The sequence below is a fragment of the Diorhabda sublineata genome, chromosome X, assembly GCF_026230105.1.
Source record: "Diorhabda sublineata isolate icDioSubl1.1 chromosome X, icDioSubl1.1, whole genome shotgun sequence".
NCBI lineage: Eukaryota > Metazoa > Arthropoda > Insecta > Coleoptera > Chrysomelidae > Diorhabda > Diorhabda sublineata.
This window is the reverse complement of record NC_079485.1, coordinates 37,500,597-37,525,405: the sequence shown is the minus strand read 5'-3', so window position 1 is coordinate 37,525,405 and position 24,809 is coordinate 37,500,597. Positions and strand designations below refer to the sequence as shown.

Here is a 24,809-nt window from a genome sequence, read left to right as displayed (position 1 = left end):
CATTCCAAATGATAGTTACTGTCTTTCTCCTCAAAATAGGCGTTCACGTATGCGATAACGCCATCGTCTGATGAAAATTTCTCTCCTTCAAGTGAGACTTTAAGGTTATATTATAAATCAGAAAAAAATTGTAATCCACTATCTTGACTATTTGTTTTTTATTTCGGGGGTGGAGTGGTCGATCCAGGTTTAATCTACAATTATAAATCAACACAAAAAACCCGACTGATTTAGCTAAGACTGGCACCCAACCCGCGAATAGCTTATGCATATGTAATTCTTCTATTTCTATAACCTAATCCGACGGCCGTCCAGTATCATTTGGTGAACTTTTTCGATGATATTGCTGGTTGTCACAGTTTTTGGCCGTGCCGAACACTCGTCGTCAGTCAGGCTGCCACGTTTTGATTCAAATGCCCAAAATTTTAAGATCGTAAATGATAATGCAGAGTCTCTGTACACAACGTCTAACTCGTCTTTTACTTTCCTAATATTTAATGACAGTTCAATACTCAATTTTTTCTATTTTCTTAAAAATCTCCACAAAGACTATGACGATGATCAAACAGCAACTAAGCATCCAGAATGACTGAAATTTTAGTGAGAATCTCTTAACGTATGCGCAAATATATTCCATAAATTTGCCCATATATTTAAATGAACTTATCAGTACTACCCTCGTAGTTTTATAGTAGGTTTTATCTGCTCTATGATCCAATATTATTACATTAAAGGAATGTCAGTTCAAAGATGGGAGAATGTGATATAGTGTCATATCTATTAAATGAGATGTTTTGGTTTATACAACTCTGTAAAATTTGAAATACGTGGGATGAAAATTATGGGAATATATGGGAAGTAAATGAAATATTTATTCTACTCTGTTCATTCTATTTACTAGTACAATATTATCCGTACATACAAATTTCCAGTCTTTGATGTTTTATTTTTGGTTTTCTAACTAAATTTATCTATAAATACAATGATTGAATAGAAAATTTCCCAAACTTCAACGAAAATCCTCTTGGATCCACTGGGACTGTTTTCCGACTACATTTTCTTGGATCAGTTGAAGTGGATGAGGAGGGGGGTAGGAAACGAAGGAAAAGACTCAAGAAAAATATGGTAGAAGTAGCTGTTACCAAAATTAAGGTCTGTTTTATGATTTATGTATTTTTTCAATTCTGTACACAGAATCTAATTTAACTACGAACATGTGTAAATAAAACATTCTCATTCCAAAAATTATTGGAATTCAAAATGGTTCAAATTGTCTTATAAAACTCTAAACTGTTTCAATATGAGGTAAAATCGTGATAATAGAAATTTAAAACTAATTTCGAAACAATTTCACCGAGCCACCAAGCGTTCCTGGCGATGATCCAGTTTCAACTTGAGGTATAGAATAAGATAAAAATTACGAATAGTTGTAAATTCTAATATTTAGTTTTGAAGGATTTGTATCTTCATACTTATCGAAAATAAAGGAAGGATGTACTTGCACATAAAAATTGTTTTATATAATCTTGTTTTTTTTTTATAAAGATCTAAAAAGCTTCAAATTTTTAACAATGGAATACGTTCAATATACATCAGTACCTGGTAATCCATGGAATTTAATTTTAATATTTGAAATAATTAGTACTGATTGGCCATGTAGTAACATCTTGTTAAATCACGTTGGGATTCTTTCTATTAGTATTTACTATAAAGTAAAGACTAACGATATAGAAAAATTTCCATCGTATGAGAGTGTTTATAACATTCAACCATTTTATATTTTTTCTATTATACACCTATAACATAATCAGTACGATACGCAAACGGGTGTCGATGTTGTGTTGAAGTAATGACGACCTGTCACTGTTAAATGTCACCGAAGTGAAATAATCAAATCTTTGATGGACATGGAAGAGAAGTCATTAAAAATACGAAATAAAGCTTACTTGAGAATTTGAGTGAAGAAATCTAAATATTAAAATAACGTTTGGACTAATGTGATTTTAAAATAAAAATATCAATTTGAATTTAATTTTTTTTTATTTTATTATTATTCTGATCAAATATTTTTATTGATTTGAGCTCTATAATTCTTTATATTTCAAATAAAATTGTATTTTTCTCGAAAAATTCCTAAAAAAGATGATTATACCGAAAAAATAACTAAAACTTTCCCAGTGTTTTTTAATAAAAAAAATTCAGGGGGCGTCACAAAAAAATTTTATTTTTAACGACCACCCTTTGTAGATAGTAGAGTAGAGGTATCGGGCAACGAGCCAGCGACCAACGACTTTTTTGGAAACAAATTATTTCAGGCCTCTTCTGCCACTTGATGTAATTCTGGAGATGTGCAATTAAACTTTTCACCTTGTTCTTCACAAAAAATTTGAATTATTTTACTTTTGATGTGACAACAAATAAAAATTTAAAACTTTCAATTGTTTATCTGGTTTATCGGTGTTATCATCCAGTTATAGTTACCACGATATTCTAGTATAATGTTCGAACAATTAGTTTATTTAAAATAGAAAATACGGGCAAAATATAAAAAAAAAACTGTAAAACACTTGTTTTATGAGACAATATTGTCTCATTCATTGTATTTATTATATCACTCCTCGCTGCGCTCGTCGTGCTCTAAAAAACGCGTGCGACAAAATAGTGTCTTATAAAACTTGTATAATAAAAACTATTTTGTTCATTATTGTATTCATAAAAATATTTATTTGGAATGTTGTTACTTGTACTTATCTATACTAAAATATACTAACATATTTATTTTGTTTTTGCAATCTTGCTTCCATGGATTCATAGGCTTTGGTAAGCATTCTCATATATTAACGTAGAATTAGGCGACATAGCTTTATAAAAATGAACACTTATTTAAAAAAATTGTTCCACTAATACATAATAATGTACTCACAATTAAACGAAACATATCTTTAGAAAGCATTCATATATACATTGATATCAGAACTTTTCATCAGAAACTCGTTAGGTTGTTTTTTATTTTCCTCTGCAGGATATTAATTAGTATTAAAATACTAATATACCAAATATTAACATGGAGAAAAGATAATATAAAAATGAGAATTTTATAGAGTTCTGATTAAAGATACCAATAGTTTAATATTACTCATGTCCTGAATAGTTCATTTTTCCACAACCGTTGTTAATGTATCATTCAAATTTGAGTAACAACTAATCATCAGAATTCAGAATTGCAAGGAAAAATATAGCACAAAACTTATTGTTGTATGACAATATTTTCGCAAACAAACCTGTTAGTCATATACATGGTATGATTTATGTACACATTAGGCTGGTAATTACGGTAAGCCCTATAGCTTTATTAGAGCTGGTTATGCCAAATTTCCGAATCAAAAGACATTGGAATGATTATTATTATTAAATACATAAATTTGGTTACCTTTATATGATAATTATTAAGAAAACAATATCCGACTTTTACGATAGTTGATTGCTTAAACGAAAACATGAATAGTTTTTGTGTGCTAGGATCTAACTATTGGTCATATCACAAATAGGGCGACGAGCTCCAAATCAGTACAATATACTATTAGAAAGTGAAACTTCTTTAGTTGCAACTATAAAAGTATGTGACTAAAGAAATATTATACTTCTGGAGATTTGTTTGGGGAGCTCATTTAGGGAATACTTCTCTAGTTGAAACAACTTTAGTATCTTTGATTACTCTAGTCCCAATCAGCATTCATAACCTGAAAACCGTGGCTTTTGTTGTGTAATTGTATAATTTTAGTGTGGTGAATAGAGGATTTTTTGTGACATTCTCTAAATTGTAGTTAATAGGCTTGAAAAATGGCTTCTCAGGACAAGAAAAGAAAGGAAAACACATCTCAGAGGGTGACATTGTTTCTTGAAGTGATGAAACGTTATGTTGGTGTTATTGAATCAAAAAAACATGACATTGGCATAATAAAAAAAGGGAAGTGCTTGAGATGATATCCATACTGATTTTAATGCCGAAGCAAACGGTGAACAAAACACAAGACTAGCTGAAGGTTTTATGGAAGGACTGTAAAGCAAAAGCAAAGAAAGTAATGTCTAGAGACAAAAGAGAAAGAATTGAAACATGTGGTGGAAATAAGGACTATGGAATTGATGGAACGACAAAAGTTATTGCCAAAATGATTCATCAATTTTTTGAAAGCGTTATCATTTGTGCAAGATGATAACAGTGGAAGATGTATGCTTTCATTTTCATATCAGCTTCACATATATTCTGACAATTAATAGAAAAAAACCTTTCCTATTTTTAAATAGTTCATTGTTGACAATAGGACTTAGTATTCTGAGATGTGTGCAATCAATGGCACCCATGGCATTTGGAAAACCATCTAATCTATAAAAGGTCGCTTTTTAGCACTAAAATGTTAAGCATATCAATGTAGAGAGGTTTTAAGGCCAGCAAACCATTTATTACATTTTTAAAAGCCCTGCCAGCTATTGTTCTATGTATATTTATTAAGTCCCAACAACTATCTGATAAGTACCTGAAAGATCCTTAGACCACAAAAAAGAATGCAAAGTTCCTGTCCTATCATGTTCAAGGTATTTGAACCAACCAACCAAATCGTTCCTGGAATTCTCCATTAGAGTAAATGTCAAAGGGATCTCTCCCATCACAAACTACACGTTCAATAGGTGCATCAAATAAATAGTCAATATAATCCATGTTAAACACAAAAAGAAACTGTCAGGAAAGAAGAGAAGGCTCAATCACACATGTCCACAATTAATTCTTAACATACTCCTACTAGGTGGTAGGAGTATATTTTACCCCTATTTACTTCCAAACCTACTACTTTAGTATCAGACTCCATTGTGGTGCACGCCGACAATATTTTACTCCGCGGAGGATATTTTAAAAACTTCTTTAGTTAATTACTCCAGATCTATGAATACTACATTAGTATTTAAATCAACTGAAGTCTTCAACATTCCACTCTTTTAGTGAGATAATAAAGTAGTAGGCAAATCTCCTGCTTGGTGCTCGTCACCACTAGTGTTGAGGAAAACAAATGAATTTAGAACAAAGATCATGTTCAACGGCTGATCCCTTCACTACGCCCCTGACCCATTTATAAATCAAAACAATTCTATCATCATCATTATATACAGAGTCACTTTAGAAATGGACAATTCTGAACCTGTTGAAGCGTGTCTACATTAGAAGCCCGAATTCTAGAGAATCGCATCTCCATGTCAAAATGGATCGTTTCCATCAACGCGTGGTTATTAAATACTTGCGATTAAAAGAGTTTACAATGTTGACAAGCAACCTCCGCTGCTACATGCACAGAAGGTCATGCTAACCATATTTCGTGATACTGAGAGCATAATTTCAGAAGATTACCTGCAAAAGGGAGCCACAATTACCGGTTCTTATTGTGCCAATTCAGTTCCAAAATTACATAAGGCGAGAAAAGGAAAACTCGGGGACATTTTCACGCATCCCTCACCCTCCGAATCACGCAGGTAGCGTTTAATAATTTTTATATTGATGTTTTGTGTAATATGGAGTAATTAACAAGGTACCTGGATGTATCACATCTACAGTTTCCCTTGCGGCCCTTTATGAAATTGAAAGATTAAGTAATATAACACAAACCTTGGAGAAAAAATAATTTTATATGAAATGAGGCTGTTAATTGAAGAAGTACTCAACGATGTACTCAATAAATTTGTCCGTAGATTTACAAATTGTTAAGAAACCGCAATAGTTGAGGAAGAAGTTCAACTTCTTTACATATATTGTTTCTTTTTTGCCTATGTCTATGTCTAATTACAAATGTGTCATCGAAATCAGTCTACCCTGATATTTGGTATTAATCATTGAATGGAAAGTTCGTCCGTGCTCTGATAGAAAATCTTTAACTGTTCCTCACTTATAGTTACTGAGAAATCTGAAAATGACGAAAAAATATGATAAATTAAGAAAGCATAGGTATTACATTTATATTGATGTTGATTCCTTTCTTATTTATAAATAAGGAGTTTGACACACCAAAGGTGTTTCTTTTTATTAAAAATATACCTGTGTGGAATTTATGATGGCCAATTATTTTGTGAACTGGTTTCAGTAATTCACTTTGTATACAAGCACAGAGTATGTAAAATATAATCAGGAGAGATAGAAATTGCATTTCTATAATTGATGTGGATTCATCGTATAGTAGTGTAAAAGTTTTTGGTCGTTCCCGAATGCATAAGAACAATTTTGTAGGTAGAGGTTCATTATTAATTGCATCTGTTATAGTCACATGAATTATTCAGTATTTGTTATTGATATTCATACTCATAAATTTAGGCACCTGATGGAGAGAGTCAGCCCAGTACAGAAGTAGATTTATTTATTTCCACGGAGAAGATTATGGTACTCAATACAGATTTAAAAGAAATCATGATGGATCATGCGTTGAGGACAATATCTTATATAGCAGATATCGGTGATCTAGTTGTATTAATGGCAAGGTAAGTTCCCAATTTCCATATCATGCCAAAATATGTATCTGTCGTAGAGGAATAGAAATAAAATTTGTGAATTTTGTACATCATATTTCATATTATTTAATTTAGTGAAATATACCGTGAAATAATTATTTTGAATACCGGTTTCATGTATCGTTCCTCACAATATCTAGTAAATAATTCTCAAAATACACGAAAAAAAATTAAAACCAGACAACATTACATCAACTTGATCTATGATATATTTCAATTTTACGTAATTACCTAACGTCTAAAACATTAACTTCTTTCATTAATTTCACATTTTACAAAAAATTATTATTGTTTCTAATATTTAATGTGTTGGGAAATATTCTGTTATCAATGTTGCTATAATATCAACGATTTTTATTTATACATTTATTTATTGGTGATTCTAATGAATATTATTTGTTAACCTAGGCGGCGTTTTGTACCTCATGAAATGGAAGATGCTCCAAAAATCAACCGCACTCCTAAAATGATCTGCCACGTTTTTGAAAGCGAGGAAGCTCAATTTATCGCACAGTCTATTGGACAAGCGTTTCAGGTAGCTTATATGGAATTTTTGAAGGCTAATGGAATTGAAGACCACAGTTTTGTTAAAGAAATGGATTATCAAGAAGTTTTAAATTCCCAGGAAATATTTGGTGACGAATTGCAAATGTTTGCGAAAAAAGAAATGCAAAAAGAAGTGAGTACAGTAATTGTGATAATTATACGAGTCCTTGGAACATTTTGAACATATTTAATTTATAATTGTAATAAGAATACTTGAAATCTCTCTGCTTATCACTAACTGAACCTATATTATTTGAGAAAAGCTTTAGCGAGAGTTTCTAAAATTATTTTTAATGACATTTTACATTAAGTAAAAATATCTAGATGGGCATTTTTATAATCAAATTAGCAACGTAAAAGACCAAGAGTGAACTGTAAACTGTTGGTCTCTGAAGATGACAACTTGTTTATTGAAACGCACAAACAATATTTTTGTAAGTATTGGTAGTTCTATAAGAGTTCAGCACATTTTACACACACAGTTTACCCTATTGGTAGTTATTCATTGAACTTTATACAGATAACTATTCTATGAAGCGCTGAATAAATATCTTCTCTATTGAATCACAAGTTGGAAGATTTAATCGCATAATTATCCCTAGCACCTAAGCTTAGATAAAATACATTTTGTAAAAGGAAAAAGTTACTCTACTGAACTTTTTCGTATGTCTCTTTCTATTATTTTTAAGTAAGTTTACTAAGAATCAAATAACTGCTTACTTTTAAAAAAACTTTAGACAACGAGAAATTCTATTATCATAAACAAGAAATTCTATTATCATAATGTACTTTTAAGGTTGTGGTTCCAAAAGCGAAAGGAGAAATTCTGGGAGTAGTTATTGTAGAATCGGGATGGGGCTCAATGTTACCGACAGTTGTGATAGCTAATTTGGCCCCAGCTGGGGCAGCGGCACGATGTGGTCAACTAAATATTGGTGATCAAATCATAGCGATTAATGGGGTCAGCTTAGTTGGACTTCCATTATCGACATGCCAAACATACATCAAAAATTCCAAGAATCAAACAGTAGTTAAATTAACTGTAGTACCTTGTGCTCCTGTGGTTGAAGTAAAAATTAAGCGACCAGATACTAAATATCAACTTGGGTTTAGTGTACAGAATGGGGTGGTAAGTCAGTATATTTATATATTTAGTTTGAAATTCAGAATCAATTATTAGATTGGTCTGTATAGGATCGTAACTAATTGCCTCCATTATTTTCTACTATTATTATTAATTATTATTATTATTATTATTATTATTATTATTATTATTATTATTATTATTATTATTATATATAAGCAATTAAAAGAAAAGTTGTATTAAAAAATCTGTTGGATTAAGTTATGTTTCATGCTATATCTACGAATTGTAAGATCTACAATATAGTAAAGTTTGTTCGAACTTTTGCCATAATTAGCTAAGTAAAGCCTTCTCATCTTCTTGGGTTTTGATTTTCTACAAGAGAATGAAGTAATGCACTAACATGATTTTTCAATGATCAGTTATCATCATTTTTACACTTTAATTAAAACCACATACTTCTAGTGCTTTTACTCCGTCATCTTTTCATTTCTCAACGTTTTTCCTTATTCTCAAATCAATGTTCTTGTCGAATTGTTGTATGCACCTGATATTTCTGCAAGTTATTACAAAGTTATTACAACACTTTGTATTATAGAATATATTCTCTAGTAAGCATACAAATTTTGAATTGGCTTCTATAATTTTATATGAAAAACTTTGTATAAGTATTCATAAAAGTTTTGTCATGTTTGTGTATATAGAATATAAGATTATACTTACAATAGTTTTTGCTCTACAGTTTATTATACTTAGATTAATTGGAATATTACAAGGAGTACTTATAACAGAATATGTTAGAAAATCATACTGAAAAGTATGGATTTTTTTAGATTTGCAGTTTACTTAGGGGCGGTATAGCAGAAAGAGGAGGTGTGCGAGTGGGACACCGGATAATTGAAATTAATAACCAAAGTGTCGTGGCGGTACCTCATGAAAAAATTGTAAATTTATTGGCCACCTCTGTAGGGGAAGTAAGTTGTTTAAAGTTAATTGATTCTATTTGAATTTATTATTCCTGCTTCATACTATGTAGAAATTTAATATAATATCCATATTATTTCGTATTATCACTGAAGCATATTGTTTCAGATTCTAATGAAAACAATGCCGACTTCCATGTTCCGTTTGCTTACTGGTCAAGAAAATCCTGTATACATCTAAGTTGATATTAACCAAGGTTCGAAAGTGCCTACTTGTAGTTGATATTGAACTGTCCTTGGGAATTGTTTTAATTTTGATCGTGCTTGAGTCGCAGATCAATATATTTTTTATTGTTAGAATAAGTTCAACAGACTGAAGACAATACAAGCAAAGAACTGCGCTCTGCACAAATCTTTTTGCGCTGAGCTTTCGTGATAGACCATATCTCTGCTTTGTCGCGTAATTCATTCTATCATTTTAGCTAATATGAATGAAAAGTTTCGTTGTCTTGGGTGTAATGTTTACTTTTTTTGATCAAAGTGTATATGTGAATCGCCCAGACCTTATCACCAGTCTTGAAATTTATATATTCATGTTGATTAGCATCAAGAAATAAAACATTTTTTTTAGAATCATATATTTATCAAGAAAGTGTTTTACCTTATGTGTCTCTTTGAAATGTTCAAGTTAAAAAGGGATTTTTTCAACTGTAAATATTAATTTTATTCTTCTGAGCTGTTCACATATACTTTATGAAAAAAGATGGTAGCCATTAAATTAATTTCAATTAAAAATCGTTTGGTTTCCAGATTAAGCTGATTAAGTAGTGGAAGTGAGAACTAATATATATTTAATAGATTTCTTTTTCTTTTCTATGCAAAGTGGCGAACATCTGTGAATTGGTAATTGGTAAATTGGTTTAATAATTTTTAAATCTTAAGTTATTTTGAGAATGAAAGATTTCACACTATATATATATATATATATATATATATATATATATATATATATATATATATATATATATATATATATATATATATATGTATGTATGTATAAACAACTAAAGTACTTATTAAGCCTAAGACAATTTCAACTTTCGTGCACTCACTTTCAGAAACTGCGTTGCTCAAATTAAGCGTTGTGAATGAAAAAAGTTTTGTCCAATTCATATTATATATAATGTTTTTTTTATAACAGATGTAGCTCATTCTATGAAATACGTTGCTACAAAAATTATCCAGATCAGTTCAATCTGAAAGTTGTGTTTGAAAGTTGTATAATTTTATCAAAGGAAGTGATAAATAAGTACAATTTAGAGGACTTTACAGTTGAAATGTGAACCAATAAACTTCAGTTTTGACACTTTTTTTAATTGCACCATCAAGTTATCATAATTGTTATTTTACACATTGTCTTTTGAACATAAAGATGAAATTAAAATTATGCTGTAATCACAAATAGTGAATTCTGAAGAAATCAATGTAATAAGTTCTCTGGTGTAAACAAATTCTCTATTAAATTTAATATACCATATTGGTGAGTAGAAAATTAATCGTTGAAAAACTTCTTTATAATAATAACTTTTCCTATTCATCAACTGTTTTTCACAAATCTAGTTATATTCAAATAAATTGAATAATTTAGTTTTTATATATTTTTCGTGAATATTTTGATAAAGTTCGAAGTAGGTAGTAATACAAAAGAGACCTAAAAGCAAGTAATTTATTTCTGAAATGTATATTATCTTTTCTCTACAGGATTACAAGTACAAAAAAATGTTTTCTTATTATTATATCAGATTCAAGATACAGAAACAGTTGGGATTTTGTTGTGAAGACTTGGAATTTTGGCAGAATTATTGTTTTTTTTTTAATCAAATGCAAAAACCTAAAATTAACATTTTGTAAAGGATGTCTAATTTAAATACAGCAGAAACACTAAGAGTTTTTATCAGTTTGTTGTCACAATTCATAAATTAAATGATCGTATAAAATAATATCAGTAGTAATTATTTTTAGCGACAAAATTTTTACAAATAAGCTTTTTTGTCTGATATTTTTTTGAGATTCTCAAATACCGTTTTTTCTTATTGAGTTCACTTTATACAAAAGGTTTTCAATTTCTTTCGCATTTTATATGACCTTTCTGACATTTCTAAAATATCAAAATGAAAATAAAGAATAGCGGTTATGCGTATTATTGATATTTTATTATTTTATAATACAATTGTATTATTGTTGCGTTTTCAATCTCGGCGTAGAACTATTTAAGTTTATTGGTCCAGTACTTAAAACAATTACTTCCTTTTCTAAACATCAAACTTTTACCTAAAATGACTGCGTTACAACTATATATTCGTTATTGTGAATGTGAAAAGCATACCAAAGACTGTTGGTTGGCTTGAAAAATATGTCATCTAAGTCTTGTAACCACTGAATGGTTCTATCTGTATTTTCGTTTTGAAACATTTTTCATGACAATTTTTTAGCAATAAACTATATTTCATCATCTCATTACTTATTTTAATTTTGTTTCAATGAAATTTCCCAACATTCATTCAGTTTTTAACAACGCTCTGTAGATGTAGTGATATGAATAGTTACTTCTCGCAATTGCTGGTTTGTTTTACAAAAAGTTGAAGTCTGAACTTCTCTTAGACAAATTCCGTCATTTAAATGTTATTATTATTCTATTATGAATATAGAAAATATGGGTTTATTTTAATTTAATTAATTTAATAAACATATAATAGTAACGATTTATTTATAATTGTCAATGCTGGATAAGAATTTATATTGTTTTTGTTCCAACTTATTATGGTCAACTCAAGTCAATTTAGAAATATAATAGTAACAAAATAAAAATATACTCTCCTCAATTATTCATAACCTTAACGCATAATTCTAATGTTAAGAGATTATGCAATGAACTGAGCAAAAAGTTGATGGGGAAAGAATCGAAATTGGAGAAACATGAAAATAATCTATTTTCTAATTTCACCTAGATTGTCATGCATGAAAAGGGAATTCTCTTCTACAAAAGGGATTGAAAGGTACGACTTGTGTTGATAATACTTCAATCATATACCTGTGAATATTAAGACGACCTCTTCCAATTACCAATGGCCCTCCATTTTAATACCACCACATACCACTTTAAGTATACTTTGGTTGTATGTAACATTGTGCAAACTATTCTTTTGTCTAGTGAAACACGTCGATCAGTGCCAATTAGCAACATCTGGACTCATCTGAGAACATTACATTCGGCCAAAATGATCTTTGATGTGTTGGAGTTATCAGCGGTTTGGTTGCAGGCACTGTGGGTCTCAAATTACACTCTTAAATCGTTATTGAGTCATTGCTTATTTCTTATTGATAGCACCATACAAAGTCATACAAGGCGAAATTGTCTTAAAAAACCTTCACCTTAACTCTCGAAGTTAATAGTTATATGCCCATGGCCTTAACCAGGTCCTCGTTGATGTTTTCTCGTCCCTTAAAACCATTTTTTATCAAGTTACAGGTCGTGTACTTAGGTAAAAAGATTTCAAAATAGACCATTTATTTCATTTTAGTAATTTTACATGTTTTACAACACAGCAGCCAAAAGTATTAAAAGTCCTTATAAATCATCAAAAATAACTTTTCTGAGGGAACAAATTTAGCTAGAAAAAGAAACAAATTATACTTTAATTTTGCAATATAGAGACCTCCATATAGTTTTTATTTATATTCAAAGATAATGTTTAAAAACATTTTTTTCCAGTTTAGCATTAGCATTAAGTTCCTCGCATTAGAAGGAACTGGTGGTTTGTTCATGAAAAATGTGTTCAAAACTATTCCTTGGGTTCTAGAAATCCTATAATTGCTGCATAATTTAACATTTGCTTCACACTGTGTCTACATTTAAAAATGATATTATTTAATAAAGAGCTAACCACTTGTATTGAATTTTCATTATTTATCGAATTATGGGATGTGTTTTAGGGAATCGATATCAAACCTGATTTTATAAAGAATATTATAACAGACAAAAAGAATTGCAATAAACTTATAAATTTTTTTGTACATACATGAAAAGTTCTATACATGTATGTACTCTAGTAGCTAATTCTATAATGTACTGTTCAACCAAAATACCTAACACCATAGTGCTGTCCATAAAACATAACTTTATCTTAAATTTGCTAAAAGTGGTTTATAATTTTCTCCACACATCATTTGCCCATTACTTTCAGTTTCTAAAATAAATAGAATTCATTTCCTTTAGCAGGCAAAATCAAAAGAAACCATTCATTCAGAAGTATATTAATGTGACATTTCAAAAATTAACTAACCATCTCACTTATCAGCCATTGCTTTATTTTTTTTATGAAGGTAATAAAATAAAAATTCATATCAAAGTTGCTTGGCTCCTTTCTAGGTAACTTCGTGTGTTTCAGATATTTTGGTTGAGTTGTGTGCGGTATCTGCAATTTTTAATGCTGACATTTTAATTCATTTTATTACTTTAATACATTTTTTTCAAATGTATTTATTGTGTTCCTTTTAAATTGTACAAGGTGCTTTCTTTGAAAAATTGTGAATTTATTCAAATGCAAATAAAGATATAACATTAAAATATTCATAAATCACATGCATACTTAACGAAATGTTGGAAAAATTCTCCCAATCCATATTATAAGTTATAATTATTGAATATCTGAAACCTGGTTCGTAATCCGAAAAGAAAATAGCATTCATAAAATGGGCGATTTAAACAGTGAAATGGAATGTTTTGAAGTATACTAAAATTTATGATAATATTTTAAAAATAATGAAAGTTAAAGGTTTTTTTTTTATTTATTGCTATTTAGGATTATCAATATTAGTTAGATGCCATGGAACGATCAAATTTCCTATTTTTACTCTACGTTTTGTTATTTTTCTTCTCATTCTATAGAATAAAAATGTCATCTATTGTAATATTTGCTATAATAAAATAATTATATTGTTATGTTATAGTATTGTTCATATTTAAAATATTTATGTATTCAAATAACAATCATTTATTCCCAAATTAACTTACCAATGATTGCCAGGCAAAATTAAAGCATTATTATGGCAGATAAATTCAATTTAATTCATTGTTGTATCCTCAAGCTAAATGAGCGGTATAAGCTGGATTTAGACTTTCTGGTTGTCGACAATAGAGTGAGTTTGTAAACATCTAGTCTTAACTTCGATCGTCATTTTACAAAATAAAGGACAGTTGGAAAACTAAAAACCAGCTTTAGTATCTAAAACTCTGTTTAGGTGCGATAAATCCAATTTTGGAGTATTCATTTATTTGTATATTATGGTAAATTTATCAGCTCACCAGTACGATTTACTTATTGAGTTTAAGGTCTACAATCTAAAACATACTTACTGGAGTTACCGAATTGTTTATGCTTCTTAACCAATAATATTAACTACAATCTTAATAATTACAGCAGATGTCTCGCTGACATCGTTTTTATTTTATCTATTCATCAAATATTTGTTTCTTCATATATTATGAAACCTCTCTAGTTTGCAATGAAGATATGAATCAAAATTTGTAGTAATGACATTTAGTTGATAGTGTCAATGATAAACAAATAATTAAGGATGTCAGATGTATAATCTGTGAATCAGATTTCTTCTCCTCTTTGCTCTATTGAAAAAACAAGTTATTATTTTCATAATGAAAATAATCTATTCATGTGGCACTTATAAAAATTGAGAAATTGTTCATGTTATTAGATATTTAAATGGATATATCAATAGAAGCACTACACATATTTCATTTGCAGTTATGTTTATATGTTTCTGTTCTTGTCCTACTGATATGATTTCCAAGTTATTCAGGTTTCAATACCTACAGCACCGTCACTTAATACTTTTTTAGTATAAATTACGTTCTTTTCAAATTAAGAAGTCTGATCTAATATTTATAATAACATTGTATCAAAATTAATTGTAAAATAAACAATAGATAGTATCCAAATAAATTTTCTTCAACGCATCAACACATATTATTTCTAAATAAATGTAAACAATAATGATCACATAATGAGATGTAATTTTACAAAATAACTAATTAAAGACAAAAAGGGCCAGAACAATACTGACTAGAAAAATAAAAGGGAATTCCTCAAGATAAATATAAAAAATATTAAAATATGTAAGCAATCAAATAATTCCATACACACAGTGCTTGAAGGCTCAAAAGCGCCGAATTGGATGAAATGAAAGGAATGAACAGTATAAACTTTGTAATTTTCTAATGCCGTCGTTTTATTTTTGAGATAGTGTTCCATTAGTTCATTTTATACTAATTTCAAGTTACACCTCGTAAATTATATGCATTATAATGTTATTTCACTATAGTAATACAAATGTATAGGAACGTTCATCATTTATAAAAAAAATTTAGTTTCAATTATATAGCAAACACACATGGAAGAACATGCAAAACAAAATAAAACCAAGTGACCTAAAGACAAGAGAATTGTGTTGATTATTTAGAGGGAAATCCAGATTACATGTTTAGAACAAAATATTCATCCATAGAACTAGTTCCAGTGAATAAAAAAGTTTGCTGTTACCAATGTTTTCAAAATTTTTAATATCTCGTGGTTTGTTTCCTTCTAGGCACTGCAGAACGGATTACAAATATGTCATTACAAACAGAACCAATTATCACCTCCCCAATAAAAGAATCAACATTTTAGCTTTGACTGAACTTATCCAATTTTATTATAGTCGTTTTATTTGGTAGTCATATTGAATGTGTAAGGAGGTGTTCAGTGGTAATAACAGTTATTGCTTATTCTAAGCCTCGAATTTGGAACCCCTTTGTATCTACGTCTACTGATACTAATTAATTTCGAAGAAATAATTAAAATCCGTCCATTTCATTTGATAAAGGCTGAAGACGACCTTTGAAAGTGAATAGAATTTATTACTTTCTTTCTAGTACTTTGTTTCAAAAAGATAACGTGACTACAGAGTATAACTACAATGAAAAATTATAGAGAACTCTGAATATAAATACTGGGTATTTTGTTACTAGTTTCATCTCTGATATGTCTCAACATCCTATATTAACCGAAAATATTGGAACAATATTTCGCTGAGAATAATATGCAAAACATACACGGCAGAAGAGAAATGATTGTAAATTATGATGCCCTAACTGTTATCTGAAATAAGTAAAAATTTTGTGAATAACTGTATTCCAATTATTTTAATAGAAGGAAGTCAATAATTTTCATTTCTATTCTTCTAAAAGGGAGATATTAGTTTAATAGTAACCAGCATCAAAATTCTGATTTTCCAATTCATAGAAAATTTTCAAATACAAATAAAAATGAAGTATCAGTTGTCACAGTAAGACCTCAAAATATTTTACATCGGATATCAAAGACCGCAAGCATTTAAGTTCTATGAAAAAGTCAGTTATGACAAATGTTTTGATAGATTAGAAAAGTTGCCTTAAAAATTTTTTTATTATTAATCCTGTGAATGTTATTTTTTATATCAATAATTATAATTTTGCTAAAATAATTTGTTCCATGGTGCACCTTTGAAAATATACAGATTGTGTGAAAAATTTAGGCTATTAAGTAAAGTGTAGGTACGTGATATAAAAATAATATTTCTTCGCATACGCTTTTCTTTGTTCTTTTCATTACTCAAGCGTTTGAATGCCTTTAAGTTTCAATTCCTTATAATATTTGTACATGTTGATCTTTTTGACGTTTTAAGTAAATTCTTATTATATACCAAAAGCCCAATACAGAGTCGAACGGTTAACAACTCTCAAATTATACTAGCATCATCATTTCCCTTTATGATTCGTTAAATCTTTGCTCAAAAAGAATATGATTTGAACAATATAAAATGCTTGGGTTTGTAAGGATCGTTCTTATGCAGTAGGAAATAGTTCTGAAAACAATTTTCTGACCTCAAATACAATTGCTAATTTCATGTTTAATGTGTATGTGCAAATTTCTATGTATATATCTGTGATGAAGTTTATTTTGTGCATTTTCTAAGCAGTTTAAGAAATCCAACGGTAATAATTAAAATGAAAAATAATAGCATATGTCTAAATCTCATACTATTCGCCACTGGGCATAGATCTGAATTTTGGTGGCAATATGAATTTATTAGAATATTGATGTTAGCAACTAAAGTTTAATACTGTACAAATGAAATTTTATGAAATATACATAAAACTAAGTTCTGCTGTTAAATTCGAAGACATATTATTAAATACAAAAGGTACGTAGAGAAAACATTTGGAAGAACTAACAATTCTACGTTATATACCTACTTAACAAACATTAACTTCTTTATACAAAATAATATGCTATTCAAAACCTCTCCCCATCATGTCAAAATGATTATATATTAACTAGTGAAACGTGAAACTGAATATTAGCGTTTGTAAACTGGCCTTCTACTGGTGATAGTAGATGACGTAATTGTCACAATTAAAGTAACCAATAATTTCAAATGCAAACGAACCCTCTCTTGAGAGATATAATAAGAAGCTTATTTAGTAATTTGTTTGTGTTATGATAGTTTTCGTGTATAAAATTAGTTAACAGTCAATTCAAATATGCGTTCATTCAGGAGGTTCGCCTTTCGATAGTTGTCAAAAAAATGTAGTAATTGGAAACTGGTGACACTAGTGAAAACATTACATCTATTTGAAAAGTCAATCAAACTACTGTGTAATAATAAATAAAATAAATTCCACCTATATAAATTGAACTTATTCGTCAAATCTTAGTCAACGACTCAGGTTGAAGATTGGAATTTTGTGAAAATATTCTCACTAGTATTATCAAACATCCAGACTGTTTCAAAATAAAATACGTTCTATCTTAAATAGAAAATACTCTTTTGAAGAGCACAGTATAATATATAATCCATGACTTGTTATATATGGTATACTTATTGGAAGTATTCCTTTCTAAAGTATCATCTATTCCTTACTATAAAAATTTCCATTCATTTATTTCCAAATAGAATAACGATAACGAACTGGGCCATACAAATCAATTAATTCGTAGAACTATGTAATGCACGTGTTAATATTTAAAACAACTAATTTCAGACATAAAAATGTCGATGCGAATTGGGCGAATTTAAACAGGTCAAAATTTAATCACTGCGAAAAGTCTTCATATATACTGGATCGAAATAATACTGTGAATCTCTAAACAAGGTTCATCTCTTTTCTATTTTATTTTTCTTATATACAGTTAACTTGTAAATTTGGAGACAGATAGAAATGTTCGAAATAATTGCATTGAAAAATTATTTTGCCAAAAATATTTTAGGTAAAATATTAGAAATATTATTTATTCATCAAATAAATTGAACAAGCACGTATAGGAAATAGTCTAAGAGGGGTGATAAAAAAATACAGTGCAATATTTTTATTTTTTAATAATAAAGTAAAAGTAATTCATTGGATCTCCTTCAAGGTGTCACAATGTTTCCTATTGGGAACATTTTTGTTTCAGGAAGATCCAGAGAAGTTGCATGGTATTAAGACTGGAAAGGTAGACAGACAAGAAAACTTTTGGCAGCCAAAAACTCTTCAATGAAGAGCGACTTTTGTAGCGTTGTCATGATGAAGAAGAAATTTGAATTTCTCACATTATTTCACAAATATTCTAGTAGCCTGATCGCTTTTTTGAACGAACGAGTTCATTCTTCCAATTGTTTTTCGACTTTGATTCATTTCCATGTTTAAATTGGTCTACCACTTGTAATCAGTATTCAAATTCACTGCATTATAGTTATATACAGATTTTAACTTTTAACTTTTCGTGATCTTCTTTGGCACTTTTTTCTCAACTTAAAACTAAACTCGATGTTAATGCGTTACTCAAGGTCTTTAACGACAGACAGTATAATACTGTCACACTAGTGAAAAGTCAGAAATTCTTTTGGATTGTCTTAACACATAAGGATACTGGACAATATGTGAAAGCAGCTAAATCAATTGTTACTATAAAAATGCATTTCATCAAATCTTGTCTTATTTCACGTGGAGGTTTTAAGTTGCACAGGTAACATATAGAATTTGTTCTAAGGAAAGCATAAGATTTATTCAATAATGAATTTTCTTGTAAACAAAATATGCGGAAATCAACTATTTACCGAATAAAAATAAATGGGCTTAGTTCTGAATTTCATTAGCCATTCAAGAAATAAGTGAAAAAATATGTAATAAGTACATTTTCGCCGTATAACAACCTATTCTTTATATCACACAAATGCTAGCCTACATAAATGATTTTTTAAACATTTCTGTTTGTTACCACATACATACAAATGTTTAGTTTTAGACGATATTTTCATTTAATCAACTCCCAGAAAGGATAAGTATATGTATATAAATAGTGAACTGTTCTTATCTGGTAGTGTTAACTATTCTAATTTAGAATGTTGGTCACCGTGAGTATGCCATAGATTTGTTGAGCTAACTTATTATGAAGACTTTATGTTTAATGTGTAATTGTCTCATAAACGTGATCTTTACTACAAAATTCAGAATCTATTAGATAAAGTAAATATTATTTTTATATTCTCCCAAGAAATTTATAGATCCCTTTAGATGCCCTGTAAATGGAGAGTTAAAATGAAATAATTTGCATGATTCCATATTATTAGAACCCATTTTGTTTATTATTTCAATTTTTTTATATAACTAATAAAGTTTTTATGATATGGATTCATTTACACACTGTGAAAATATGTTACTTTTGTTTGAGAATCGACTAGTAACGAATAAATATACATATTTACAATAATATAAGGTTCAAGGGACTATTTCCTGCAGGGATCTGTTTTTTAATTCACATGAATTGATAACAATATAATACTCTGCTCTCTGGAAAATAATTAAAATGGTTGTCACTTCGCGATTCATTAAATCCTCAATATTTTTATGTTCAAAACTGTAATTATTATATTTCATTGCCTCAACTGGCCTATATTAATTATGATTGTCAATTATTTTATAATATAAATTATAATATTGAAGTAAGATTTTTTATTTTTTTCTCAACGATTCCATCTAGAATGAGATAAAAAGTAATTAAATCAAATATTGTATCCCATTTTACAATCAAATAATAATATCGTATTTAGCAAAAATACCTAGCATACCTAGCAACCTAACCATTTTTTATCCTTATCATTTTCTTTCTGGAATTCACTCTAATAAACTAATGATAATTTTATCAATAATTAGTAGTTGCAGCTAAATTCTGATAGTTATGATTGTTATAAATCATTCATTTAAATCGACACATATCTCTGTGGAAATTAGACTTCCAAACCTTGACTATACACTATATATCTATAGTTCCAATTATTATACTACATAAATACAGGGTGCCACTAAATTCATGCGAATAATTTTAGGGAGTAATTCTCCATATGAAATTATGAATCTTGACCCTCAAGAAGTTAGCACCGCATTTTGAGGTGTATTCTAGATTCGTTCTACTTTGTACCAAAACGGCATAGGGTTGAGAATGAAACATTTAGGGAAAATTGCAAAAAAACGATGTTTGAGATGCTACCGTAATTTTTACGTATCGCAATTGTTCTGTGTTATTCCATACTGTTCCAAAATATAGCGTTATAAAATTTATTTTTCACAAATTCCGCGAAAAATAAGACCTGGCACATTTTCGAGCTATCGCGATTATAACTGATCTGATTTTTAAAATTTGTTCTTTATTGTTCTAGAATATTGCTTTCGAAAAAAAAAAATAATTCTTCAGAACATCGTAAGAAAATTGATTATATTATTCAACTAACATTCCACTGCTACCTCAATTTCGAGATATCACTATTATACAGGGTGATTGATTGGAGTTATTTACAGGGCGTTCCAGAACGGTGTACAATACCAAAGTTATATTTTTTTAAATGAAACACCTCGCTTTTTTAAATCAATCGCCCTATATTTTATGTGAGTGTCGAAAAGTACTACAAAGTACTTGGAAAATACATTAATGATTAATATTACCGAATTACCAATCTTGTTTTTTTTGCTATAAAATATAAAAACAATTTATATCTGATTTTACTGTTCGTGTTTTTTTAGAAACTGTATTATCCTCTTTTAAGATACTAGATTTCAATTTAATTTTAATAAACAAGGTGAAATGATTTGATATGATAACTTTAAATATGAAGAGGAAATTTGTGATAGTTCTATCCATATAGTGTCCAAACATTGAACCTATTTTCACTCTGTGTGTTATAAATGTGAATAGTGTTATTTTTTGATGTTCTAGTCACTTGGTTTTAATAATAAAATCATATTATTTAACTATAACCTAATCCATTTTTTCTATTATTTTTGTTTTGTTTATGAAATAAATTACACCCATTCCATAAAATATTTATGTTTGAATATAATGAAATAATCTAACCATATCAAAGCCAGTTCCAGTAAAAAATATTTATGTTACTTTTATATTTAGAAATCTTTTGTCTGTATTATAATAAAAAATGTGTAACACATATTTACAAAATAAAGGATAACAAATATAGTCATTCGTTTTATTATAGAATAATTTCCAACTTTTCTAAAATCATTTACCGTAAACTTCCAAGATAAATATCTTAAACTAATTGTACTCAGACTAACCTCTCATTTATTTGTCATTATAAACTAACACAAGCAAAAAAAATTAATGTTACGAATACTTCGTTGGAAATTATAAGAGAATGTGGTAGTGCTCGCGATATTTGGAACAGATGAAACAAAGAATCGCGAATGTAAACTCCACTGAAATGTAGATGATATATAGTAAAATTAAATTTCCTTTGTTCATTTAATTCAGTGGAATGCGAGTACATGCAGTTGATATAATCGGCGCAACAAGGAATCAAAGAAATTTTTTTATCTCTGGTGTAGAAATATATATTCAAATATTTTGTTATATATTGGCTTTGTTATTCATAGAATGATTAATAAACTATATTTTTATGTATATCGTTTTTTTGCTTGTTTCCATCACTTTTCGCAAAAAATTTTAAACCGAACTCTGATATTATGTTTCTTTATTGCCTAAGTTTTGAAGTCGCTATTTTAAAGTTAGTTTATGTGTTAGTTCACCGTAAAATAAGCTTTGACAATGTGTGACAAGGATTTATGGTCTAAGGCGACAACTCACAACTTAAGCTGAAGACGGTTACCTGCTTATGATTGGAGAAACCCTACTGTGCTTATCGCATCAACAGTGTATTGCGTAACACCACTGTCACAATAATTTCAAACAAAACTGTTAGAAGAAGGAATGCACTACAATATTTACAGCTACCTATAGTGGGCATACGTTTTAAGACAGCAATGGGTAGAGTAACACGGAAACTAGACCATAACAAGTGGAGAAATTATGTATTTCGTCCAAAGATATAACCAAAGATATAATGAACAATTAAGGGTTCCGATAACTGCTTTTAGTGAAGGTTCTATCAGCGTTTGTGGTGGAATATATTTTGATAGTATTAATCAATACTCCAATGACCACTCAGAGATGTAGATATAATTATTGAATCATTTATTTTGCCATTTGCATGTGCAAGTGTTGAAAAATTTCGTGCTAATGGTTGACAATGCAGGTTCTCATTGTGCATGTATTGTGTCAGAAAGATTAGAGCTTCCCGGTATTAGCAAAATGGAGAAGCCTGTCCGGTCAACAGGTATAAACTGCATCAAGTTTATTTCAAAATTCGATTACTTATTTTATATAGAGTATGCTTCTTCCGGGATAGTTGGGGTTTTGAGATGTAATTTTTTTTGTTTTTATGTTTAAAATCACCAATTGTAAGTTTTAATTTCTGTTAATTAATAATTCTATAGAAAACATTAAATTTAATGGTATTTTATTTGTTTAAATGACATTAGACAAACTATTACTTTTCTTTAAAAATAAGTAATGAATTTACTACATAGAAAAGAGAGAAGTTTCAGGAAATACTTATGACACTTGACATAATTTAGCATAGGATATGGCTTTAAACATAAATCAAAAAGACAGCCGATTAAGTAGTACTGCCACATTGGAGTTCTTCATATGCTTTCCCATTCAAATCTCAAATTCGCTTCTAATGCCGATGAAGGAACTAATAAACTGTACGTCATTACTGCCGGATTAAATTATATTGCTTTTAATCAATATCTCAAAATTCACTACCATCAAATATCTAACAAATCAGGTATTTTGTAATAGGCTATTTGACTAATATTTGAAAATTGTTTTTAATCATTCTTCATTACATGATAGATAAACACACTACCTTTCATTCTTCACACCGAAAAAAGATCAGTGTAATGTTTGTCGCATTTACTAAAATACGACAGAATATGAGAATCATATTCTAGAAAAGGACTTGTCCAGACTCGAAAAGGACACTGACAAGAAAACCACGATTCAACCGTCATAGCGGTATACGACCTACAGGCAATGCTGTCATGTCCGCAGGGGGAGGCGTCTTCCTACTACTACATGTCAAAGGTAGCCGTTTACAATTTTAAAATTGCTGAACTGAAGGGTGACAAAACTGTAAACTGTTACACTTGGGATGAGACACAGGGAAAAAGGGGCGTGAATGAAATTGAAATATCAGCAAGATTTGAATTACAAAGTTGACTCTCCAATAGACGTCGCCCTTTACAGCGATAATTGTTGTAGACAACAAAAAAACAACTTTATGGTGGCAATGTACAAATCTGCTGTTACAACATTAAAAAACAAAAATCTATCCAAAAATCAAATTTAAAACTTTATCTAGATCTTTTTGAATTTCATGACATTGATCTAATATAAAGCTGTGCAATGAATACTGCATCCCATCCATATGTTTGAAATCATGTTGATATTTTAGCAATTCACAATTATTTATTTTTCTTTTCTTTGCTTCCGAGATAAATTCAGTATATAGAGCAGATGTACTTGGCCTGTGAGTTACTTTCCTATTAGACGTCTGCTGAACAGTTATAAACTTAAGTGTAGTTCCTATTCGGGATAACATAGGTTTTTTCCAGTACCATTCTATGGACGTACATGCTAGTTCTTCAGTGCGACGATGGAGCCACATCAAAAAAACGACTGCATGCTTGCATCAGCCAGATGAACGATTAAACTGGAAGGCTTGTGAATAAATAATTTAGACATTGTTATTCTTAAAATAAAAAGCAACCATAAGTGCATCTACCTTGGGAAATTGCTGTTATCGGCTGTCAAAAAATTTGATTCCATATTTATGCCACTAGCTAATATTGATCAATAATTGTCTTAAAAATGATCCAGAAATACCTCAGAGATAGAAGTTAACAAATAAAACACTAACAACCACAAACGAATAACAACAAATCAATAGTATAACTTTACCTGCCTGTGATGTCATCCGGGTTGCTACCAATCACAGAATATTCTCATTATAGATAAAATTTCAAAAATTATTATATTTTATTTTATGTAATTTACAAAAAATATACATAATTCAGATCAAAATATTAGAAATATGTGTTTATTAGACTATTCTTAATGGGATGACCACAATTTGTTGAATATTTTCAATGTTGTCAAATAGCCTATTTTAGAAAAGGACTCGTCGGGAGGTGAATGAAATTTTAATAAAAATTCCTG

General features: G+C 29.3%; 1 protein-coding gene across 14 annotated transcripts in view; it reads left to right on the top strand.

The window, feature by feature from the left end:
* Positions 1-12,386, top strand: part of LOC130450837 (amyloid-beta A4 precursor protein-binding family A member 2) — a 63,402-nt gene extending 51,016 nt beyond the window's left edge. For all 14 annotated transcript variants that reach the window (XM_056789504.1, XM_056789502.1, XM_056789497.1 and 11 more), the window contains 5 exons: positions 6,353-6,516; positions 6,955-7,225; positions 7,889-8,221; positions 9,010-9,150; positions 9,269-12,386. In XM_056789504.1, coding sequence (XP_056645482.1) covers positions 6,353-6,516; positions 6,955-7,225; positions 7,889-8,221; positions 9,010-9,150; positions 9,269-9,340 — 981 coding nt within the window. In that variant the 3' untranslated portion in view covers positions 9,341-12,386. The remainder of the gene's footprint in view (positions 1-6,352; positions 6,517-6,954; positions 7,226-7,888; positions 8,222-9,009; positions 9,151-9,268) is intronic.
* The last annotated feature ends 12,423 nt before the right edge of the window (positions 12,387-24,809 follow it).